General features: G+C 47.4%; 1 protein-coding gene across 1 annotated transcript; it reads left to right on the top strand.

Moving 5' to 3' along the window:
- The first annotated feature begins 514 nt into the window (after positions 1-514).
- Positions 515-9,341, top strand: LOC143763538 (zinc finger MYM-type protein 1-like). Its single transcript, XM_077249291.1, has 4 exons — positions 515-939; positions 2,404-2,474; positions 3,895-3,962; positions 6,457-9,341. The coding sequence occupies exon 4, from the start codon at positions 6,517-6,519 to the stop codon at positions 9,241-9,243; it is 2,727 nt and encodes a 908-aa protein (XP_077105406.1). The 5' UTR covers positions 515-939; positions 2,404-2,474; positions 3,895-3,962; positions 6,457-6,516; the 3' UTR covers positions 9,244-9,341.
- Positions 9,342-10,123: the final 782 nt, after the last annotated feature.

Here is a 10,123-nt window from a genome sequence, read left to right as displayed (position 1 = left end):
CCAGGGCGATCAGGACGAGCCCTATGAAAGGCACGGACCAAATCAGAGGCATGAACATCAGAGGCTGTCACCCAAGAATTATCCTCTTGACCGTAGCCCTTCCACTTGACCAGATACTGAAGTCTCCGTCTGGAAACACGGGAGTCCAAGATCTTCTCCACAACGTACTCCAATTCACCCTCAACCAACACCGGAGCGGGAGGCTCAACGGAAGGCACAACCGGTACCTCATACCTGCGCAATAATGACCGATGGAAGACATTATCAGGGCCGCCATCAGGGCATTACAGGCATCACTGCCGTATGGGGCCCGGTGATGAGGAGCAAAAAGGGGGGCCCGAGCGAGCACGCTGGCAGCCGGTCCGGTCCGCGCTCTGCTCGGGCCCCCCCTGACATTTTTATTCAGGCTGCGGCTGCCACTGTGCTGTGCCTGCCTAAATGAGCCTTGTACCTTTAAGGCGGCCAGGCCCACGGTGCATCATGGGCCCGCCCGCCGAAAGTTAGTGACGTCACACGCTGCCCTGCTCCACTTCCTCATTCCGGGACCGGAGCAGAGCAGCGTGCGGCGGTGTATGTGCCACCACGTGGACGGCGGAGGGAGCAGAGAAGAGGCAGCGGGGGACCACCGGACGACGAGGGACCCGGCGGAGGAGAAGAGGACCGGCGGAGGAGAAGGGGCAGGCGCCGGCGGCAGCGGGGGACCGGCGGAGGAGAAGAGGCAGGCGCCGGCGGCAGCGGGGGACCAGCGGTCGGCGGAGGACCAGTCAGACGGCGGAGGAGAAGAGGCAGGCGGGGGAGGGGACCACCGGACGACGAGGGACCCGGCGGGGGACCACGGTCACCGGACGGACGAGGCGACGGGGGGGACACTGTCTGGCAGCCAGGTCCGTACGTGCAGCCTGCAGGCTGCAGCAAGTGGAGGCGGCTGGCGAGCAGGGGGTGAGTACCATCTGGACCTGGGGGCCCGGGGGTGGGGGCGGACGTGGGGGGGCATTGCTGCCTGCACCGTGCACAGATTAAAACAGGGCCCGGGGGGGTTTGCTGCCTGCACCATGCACAGATTAAAACAGGGCCCGGGGGTGGGGCCCGGGGGGGTTTTGCTGCCTGCACGGTGCACAGATTAAAACAGGGCCGGGGTGGGGGGGTTTGCAGCCTGCACCGTGCACCGTGCACGGATTAAAACAGGGCCCGGGGGGGTTTGCTGCCTGCACCGCACCGTATGCACATGGATTAAAACAGGGCCCGGGGGGGTTTGCTGCCTGCACCGCACCGTACGCACATGGTTTAAAACAGGGCCCGGGGGGGTTTGCTGCCTGCACCGCACCGTGCACGGATTAAAACAGGGCCCGGGGGGGTTTGCTGCCTGCACCGCACGCACACGGATTAAAACAGGGCCCGGGGGGTTTGCTGCCTGCACCGTACCGTACGCACATGGATTAAAACAGGGCCCGGGGGGTTTGCTGCCTGCACTGCACCGTATGTACACGGATTAAAACAGGGCCCGGGGGGGTTTGCTGCCTGCACCGCACCGTATGCACACGGATTAAAACAGGGCCCGGGGGGGTTTGCTGCCTGCACCGCACCGTGCAGCACACGGATTAAAACAGGGCCCGGGGGGGGTTTGCTGCCTGCACCGCACCGTATGCACACGGATTAAAACAGGGCCCGGGGGGGTTTGCTGCCTGCACCGCACCGTACGCACATGGATTAAAACAGGGCCCGGGGGGGTTTGCTGCCTGCACCGCACCGTGCACGGATTAAAACAGGGCCCGGGGGGGGTTTGCTGCTTGCACCGCACGCACACGGATTAAAACAGGGCCCGGGGGGGTTTGCTGCCTGCACCGTACCGTGCACGGATTAAAACAGGGCCCGGGGGGGCTTGCTGCCTGCACCGCACCGTGCACGGATTAAAACAGGGCCCGAGGGGGTTTGCTGCCTGCACCGCACCGTATGCACACGGATTAAAACAGGGCCCGAGGGGGTTTGCTGCCTGCACCGCACCGTGCACGGATTAAAACAGGGCCCGGGGGGGGGGGGGGGGGGGTGTTTGCTGGCTGCACCGCACCGTGCACGGATTAAAACAGGGCCCGGGGGGGTTTGCTGCCCGCACCGCACCGTGCACGGATTAAAACAGGGCCCGAGGGGGTTTGCTGCCTGCACCGCACCGCGCTGTGCACGGATTAAAACAGGGCCCGAGGGGGTTTGCTGCCTGCACCGCACCGCACCGTGCACGGATTAAAACAGGGCCCGGGGGGGGGGGGGGTTTGCTGGCTGCACCGCACCGTGCACGGATTAAAACGGGGGGGGGTTTGCTGCCTGCACTGTGCACGGATTCAAACAGGGCCCTGGGGTGGGGTGGGGGGGTTTGTTTGCTGCATGGATTCAAACATATTTGTTTTGCAGGCTGAGGTGGGCAAGGCTGAGAGGACCATTATTCTTGACTGGGTGGTGAGCGCGGCGGCAACTACAGCTGTGTGAGTAAATAACAAGTCCATGTATTCGTTTGTTCACCATATCAGTATGTGATTGTATGATAGTCATACCTTCCCCCTTTACCTTTCTCCTCCCCAACAGCAATGTATAAGCTACTGGATGATCCTGTCTGACCTGCTGCAAAACCAAATGCCCAATTATAACATCAGGCAGCAGCTCAGGATCATCCAGTAACTTATAAGTTTTGGTTCACCTCAAGGACGGTACTTGGGGCTTCCCGGTGGGCAATCATTTAAGTACATCTTCCTACCTGCTTGGTTTCCCTCTATCTCCAACCTTCTCCGTTGATATGAAGCCAGAACTGTCTAGTGAAGGAGAGCGGATGGACATAGAGGGAAAACATGAAGGTGGCAAGGTGAACCCAGCTGCAGGTGTCGCGGCTGTGACAGTCACTCAGAATAAAGCGATGCAAAAATAATTTTTTCTATAATAGTTTTTATAGTTTAAAAGCGCCAAAACATAAAAATGATATAAATGAGGTATTGATGTAACCGTACTGACCCTGACCCAAAGAATACAACTTCTTTATCAATTTTACCACACATGGAACGGTATAAACGCCCCACCCAAAAGAAATTCATGAATAGCTGTTTTTTATTCATTCTGCCTCTCAAAAATTGGAATAAAAAGCGATCAAAAAATGTAATGTGCCCGAAAATGGTACCAATAAAAACGTCGACTTGTCCCGCCAAAATAAAACCTTACATGACTCCGTGGGCCAAAATATGGAAAAAATCTAGCTCTCAAAATGTGGAGACGCAAAAACAATTTTTGGGGCAATAAAAAAGAGAACTTTTAGCATGTGACAGCTGACAAACATAAAAACCCACTAAACATAGTAAATCAAACCCCCCTTTATCACCCACTTAATTAGGGAAAAATAATAAAATAAGAAAAATGTATTTATTTCCACGTCCCCATTAGGATAAGAGTTGGGGCTATAGTTGGGGTTGGGGCTATAGTTGTTGTTGGGGCTATCATGGTTAGGGGTGTGTTGGGGTTAGGGTTGGAGTTAGAATTGGGGGTTTCCATTGTTTAAGCACATCAGGGGCTCTCCAAACACGACATGGCGTCCGATCTCAATTCCAGTCAATTCTGCGTTAAAAAAGTCTAACGGCGTTCCTTCCCTTCCAAGCTCTCCCGTGTGCCCAAACAGGGGTTTACTCCGGCATATGGGGTGTCAGCGTACTCAGGACAAATGGCACAACAACTTTTGGGGTCAAATTTCTCCTGTTATCCTTGGTTACCCAAAAAAATTGGGGCAAAAATCATTTGAAAAAATAAGATTTTTTTATCTTCATGGCTCTAATGTAATTTATAGTTAATTTTTGGTAGTGTATAACCAGTGATTATATATGCAATAATATACACCTTCCAGTTATTTATTTATTTGTTTTGCAGGCTGAGGTGGGCAGGCTAAGAGGACCATTATTCTTGACTGGGTGGTGAGCGTGGCGGCAACTCCAGCTGTGAGTAAATAACAAGTCTATATATTCGTTTGTTCACCATATCAGTATGTGATTGTATGATAGTCATACCTTCCCCCTTACCTTCCTCCTCCCCAACAGCAATGTATAAGCTACTGGATGATCCTGACTTGCTGCAAAACCAAATGCCCAATTATAACATCAGGCAGCAGCTCAGGCTCATCCAGTAACTTATAAGTTTTGGTTCACCTAAAGGTACCGTCACATTTAGCGACGCTGCAGCGGTCTAGACAACGATGCCGATCGCTGCAGCGTCGCTGTGTGGTCGCTGGAGAGCTGTCACACAGACAGCTCTCCAGCGACCAACTATGCTAAGTCCCCTGGTAACCAGGGTAAACATCGGGTTACTAAGCGCAGGGCTCCACTTAGTAACCCGATGTTTACCCTGGTTACCAGTGTAAATGTAAAAAACAAACAAACACTACATACTTACATTCCAGTGTCTGTCCCCCGTCGCTGTGCTTTCCTGCACTGACTGTGAGCGCCGGCTGGCCGTAAAGCACAGCGGTGACGTCACCGCTGTAATCTGCTTTACGGCTGGCCGGCGCTGACAGTGCAGAGAAGCAGAACGCCGAGGGACGCGACAGACAGAGGAATGTAAGTATGTAGTGGGGGTTTTTTTTACATTTACACTGGTAACCAGGGTAAACATCGGGTTACTAAGCGCGGCCCTGCGCTTAGTAACCCGATGTTTACCCTGGTTACCAGTGAAGACATCGCTGAATCGGCGTCACACACGCAGATTCAGCGATGTCTGCGGGAGATCCAGCGACGAAATAAAGTTCTGGACTTTCTGCTCCGACCAACGATGTCACAGCAGGATCCAGATTGCTGCTGCGTGTCAAACACAACGATATCGCTATCCAGGACGCTGCAACGTCACGGATCGCTAGCAATATCGTTGTGAAGTTGGTCAGTGTGACGGTACCTTAAGTCAAGGTACTTGGTGCTTCCCGGTGGGCAACCATTTAAGTACATCTTCCCACTTGCTTGGTTTCCCTCTATCTCCAACCTTCTCCATTGATATGAAGCCAGAACTGTCTAGTGAAGGAGAGCGGATGGACATAGAGGGAAAACATGAAGGTGGCAAGGTGAACGTAAATGATTGGCTCCGCTGTGAAGCTGAATGGAATACCTTTTTTTGAACAGTCACTCTATGCTGACAGCCCCATTAAACCAAAGTTCCCTCTCATACTCACCGTCCGACATATTCATAAATTTTCAGCGCCACTCTGGTATTTCGGTGCCACCTTGTAAGTGCAGGTTCTGACTGGCTGGAAGTCAGAAGCTATGTCATAAGTAGAGTAGAGCGAATTTGTTCGTGACCTTGCGTATTCGGCAAGCTGTAGCGCTTACCAATTAAGCTACAGCAGTAACCCAGATAACGGGAGCGCTCCCGAATCCCGATGATCAGATGTTTGGCGCTGCAGGTGTCGCGGCTGTGTGACAGTCACAACACATGCATCGACAGCCTGTGTGTTGGGCTCCATGCATGTGCTGTGACGATGACACAGCCGTGACACATGCAGCTGTGGTGCTCCAGTCCATGTATCCGGGTTGCTGCTGTAGCTTATTCGGTAAGCGCTATAGCTTGAAGAATAAGTGGGGACCTGAACAAATTCACTCATCTCTAGTCATAAGCTCTCAATGCAAGTATATGAGAGCCTCAACGATGTTCTCATAGATTGTATCTGGTCCAATACAGATTAATTACTTGAACATTTAACCTCTCCTTGTCATGTGACTATTCTATTTGACAGTATCAGTTATACACTTATACAGGTTCTCTGGTGAATAAAATGAATCGCCTAAACTAAGGACATGTTCTGTATTTGGCCAGTATTTTACATCTGCATTTATCACCAACTCCTGACTTTGGCTTATAAATACTGAACTGGTGACTTGTTTGTATTATACTTTTCCTCTGTACCACGTTTGATTTTGGCTTATAAAGAAGTGATTTAAAATACTGAACATGTGAACTTGGCCTCCATCCAAGGATAAGTGATAACTTATTGCTTGGGGGGGGGATTGACTCAAGCAAGGCAGTCTTGGTTGAGTTGTCACTTCTGCTCACTCTGCGACCCTACACACGGTTTGCCCCTTGTTCTGCTGTGTAAGTGGCGCTTACCACTTACTTCTGGCCACAGGCCTTTGCTTACTCCAGGAATCCCTCTCCTGGAACCAGGGCAGCAATCAATCCAGGTGACTCATCATTTTGACAGCCCAAAATAAACGGTCAGCAAAGCGTTTTTTTTTTTTTGCCAGTCAAAATGACTGCACTTCGTAGCGTAGGTAAACTGCAGCACTTCCACTTGTTCTTGTCACCGTTGAGTAACTTGAGTCAATGGTGACAAAAAACAAAGCATCTGTTTTAGACTGTTATTTAAATCTTATTTGACATCCCCGAACCAGTGTATGATGATGAAGTGTTGCAATTTCCAAGTTAATTTTGATTTGGAATTCTTACATGTAGGTAATCCTCGTTTACAAATCACCTTGTAATCTGTAATTGTTTGTACTTGGACCAAGAAAGATGTACAAACATAAATCAGGCTCTCAAAAACGAAAGGAGAAAAGGGATCGTAATGAAGAGGAGGAAAGGCTTAAAAAGAAAAGCTTTTTATCTCATTACTTTAAAAAGCCACAAAGCACCAAGGGAGGTGATGATGACACTGGTGAACCGGCTGCCTCGTCAAGCTTTTCTTCAGTAATGCAAGAAGAGGCTCCAACTATGCCAACTGATGTGGAAACAGAAGAATGTGCAGAAACATGGTCCACAACCATGTCACTTTCTCCCAGTCCTTCTCACAAAATGCTCTCTTCCACTGTTTGTATACAGATGGAAAAAGAGGAAATGCCTTCATGTTCAAGTTCCATTATTGAACATGTGTGTGAAGAACCATCTTGCAGCCAGAGTGCAGAGACTCTTTTTCCAGAGACGTGCACTCTGGTAACAGAAGAAGACGGAGGCGAAGACGGAGGCGAAGACGGAGACGAAGACGGAGGCGGAGGCGAAGACGAAATTAATTGGAAAGACCCAGCCATGTGGCCAGATGACATCAAGGATAAGGAACGGGAGAAGATCGTTCTTTCAGGGCTTTCAAATGAAGAAGAATTGAAGCAGATGGTAAAATCTTTGCCTAAGGATGTTGATGACCATTCCTTTAGTGACTTTCTCCTATATGCAAAGTCATCTAATGGCCGTGAAAAATGTATAAGGGATTGGCTACGATGGAGCCCAAGTAGGAAGGTAATGTATTGTGTTACATGTATGGCATTTTCAGATGATAAAAGAAGCATCCTTTGCCGGAAAGAAGGTTTTAATCCTATGGTTTCCAAATGGCATCGTCTGTACCTCAAGCTACCAGAGCATGAACATAGTGCACTGCACAGGAAGCACTACTGGAGTTGGAGAACACGCCAAAAGGCCCAAGTTGGCCATGGTGTTGACTTCGAGATGCAAAGAAGTTTAGCAAAGGAAGCAGAGAGGCTTGTGTCTCTTCTAGAAAGACTTTTGGATGTGACACTGCATTTAGCTTCACGCAACATGGCTTTCAGGGGAACATCACAGAGAATTGGAGACCTACATAATGGAAATTTTCTTGGAACACTGGAAATCTTGTCAAGATATGACAGTGTTCTAAAAGAGCACCTAGAAAAGGTAAAGATTAGTCAAGAAAAGGGAAAAAAAATGCCAGCTCATTATCTATCTTGGGCAACACAAAACGAATTTATAAATATTTGTGGAAAACATGTCCTGGATGCCATACTTTCAGAAAGGAAAGAAGCAATTTATTTTTCTGTTATTTGTGATGCTACTCCAGATGTCTCACACACTGAACAGAATGTAATAGTTTTAAGGTATGTATCCAGAGACCCCCAAACAGGAATTTGGCATGTGCAAGAAAGGTTTTTGGAATTTTTTGATTTTTTTAAGAAGACTGGAGAACAAATTGCAGACATGATTATATCAAGACTGCATGAGCATGCCATTGACCTTAAAGACTGCAGAGGCCAGGGATATGATAATGGGGCAAACATGTCTGGTAGGATTAAAGGTGTGAGGGCTAAAATTCTAGAGAAATTTCCAAGAGCTCTCTTTTCTCCTTGTGCTGCCCATTCTTTAAACCTCGTGGGTGTTCATGCTGCTGCAAGCTGCCCAGAAATGAAGACTTTTTTTGGAAGTGTAAACCGTCTATACATTCTGTTTAGCAACAGCCCTGAGAGATGGAACACCTTGCTTGAAGTAGTTGGAAGGTCTTTGCATGGTCTAAGTGACACCCGATGGAGCTCAAGAATAGAGGCTGTACGTCCCGTTGCTCAAAGCCTACCAAGTATTTTGAAGGCTCTTCATCAAGTTATTTCTTCCGGAAAGCTCACAAATGATGCACATTCAGAAGCTGAAGGTCTCTCTGACTATTTTTCATCTTTCAGGGCAGTGGTTTTGGCTACATTTTGGGTAAAAGTTCTTACCAGTTTTGAGGAGAGAAACAAAATACTACAGTCTAGATCTGTCTCCTTGGAAGTCGGAGCTGCCAACATTAAAGCTCTCTCAGAGGAAATGAAATTACTTAGAGAAAAGTGGCCCACTCTGCTTTCTGAAGCCAGTTTGGTTGCTGATTGTATGGGCATTCCAAAGGATCTATTGAATGCTCAACAATTGCGCCAAAGAAGATCAAAGCATCATGAAGCTGCAAGTCCTGAAGAGCACTTCAAAGTTAATGTCTTTCTTGTGGCAATGGACACAATAATATCGGATCTTCACCAGCGCTTCAGATCGATGGAAGATATCTGCAAGTTGTTTGCTCCAATTCTTAAGATGACGACAATTAGTGAAGAAAATCTGGTGGCATCCACTGAAGAATTGATAGCTGCATACCCTGAAGATTTAACATCATCGTTACTCTCTGAGCTGCAACATCTTCGGAAAGTTTATGAAGCTACATTTACTGACAACATGGGTCCACTGGATTTGCTAAATGCCATCTACAAATTTGAGCTGCAAGGAATATTTGGAGAGGTGTGTATTGCTCTCAGAATTTTCATCACCCTACCACTTTCAGTCGCAGAAGGAGAGAGAGCATTCAGCAAACTCTCATTGGTCAAGAACTATCTGCGCTCTACCATGACAGAACAACGATTGAACAGCCTAGCCCTGCTATCGATTGAACATGAGCTTGCCAGACGCCTGAATTTTAAAGATCTGATAACAGATTTTGCGAAACAGAAGGTAAGACGACTGCCTGTTCCACAAATGTAACCGTAGACAATTTTACATTAGTCTATTATTGCCACATACGTCCCCCTCTATTTTGGATGAGTGGCCTTGCCTGACTGTGGGTTTACTGACCCAATGTCATAAACATTAGAGAAATGTAACATATCAGTTAATGTTTCAGTTATGGGATTTTCACCTATCTGTACTCCAGATTTGAATGGCCCTTTAATATTAGGCCTCAGTTATTGGCACAGTGTTTGTTTTGCTTATATTTATAATTATGTCCCTTTTTAAGATTGGGGCTCAGTTCTTAACTTAGTGTGCACTGTTGTTACATTTTTGTAAATACGTATTTATTATTATGGTTCAGTTCCATAGATTGTGTGCAATACTCTGTTTTTGATTGTTTTTCTGACCTCACAAAATCACCTTATATTCGTTGTACTGATTGGTTATATGTGTTTGTTTTCTTTGTTTGTTTGTTTGTTTCTTGTTTTATTTGCACTTAAATTTTGCACTTAATTCATAATTGACCAAAGGATTTCACTAAATGACTCTTATGAAAAATAGATTTCAATAGCAAAATGTTCTGCCAAAATTAAAGAAATGCAATATTAGTGCCTTACCTAAAACACTTTTGACAATAATATCCATAAAATGTCCAATCCTTTTATTAATAGTTTAACGTTATGGAATAATTTAAACTACCGTATGTTGTTGCTTATATCATAAAATAATTAACAGAAACCGCTTTTATAGTTGGCTGACACTTCCATAAGACATCCCTTTTCAGCAGGTTCCTCATTATCATCATAAGCAGCAGGATTACAATGACAGATAACAGAATCCACCATTCACAATAGGCAGTGTCATGATTACCTCTTCCCCTTCCTGCACAATTGCATATGCATGTCAGTAAACA

This window comes from Ranitomeya variabilis, chromosome 1 (genome assembly GCF_051348905.1).
Source record: "Ranitomeya variabilis isolate aRanVar5 chromosome 1, aRanVar5.hap1, whole genome shotgun sequence".
Taxonomy (NCBI): Eukaryota; Metazoa; Chordata; class Amphibia; order Anura; family Dendrobatidae; genus Ranitomeya; species Ranitomeya variabilis.
The sequence above is the reverse complement of the archived record's forward strand: the minus strand, read 5'-3'. Positions and strand labels throughout refer to the sequence as shown.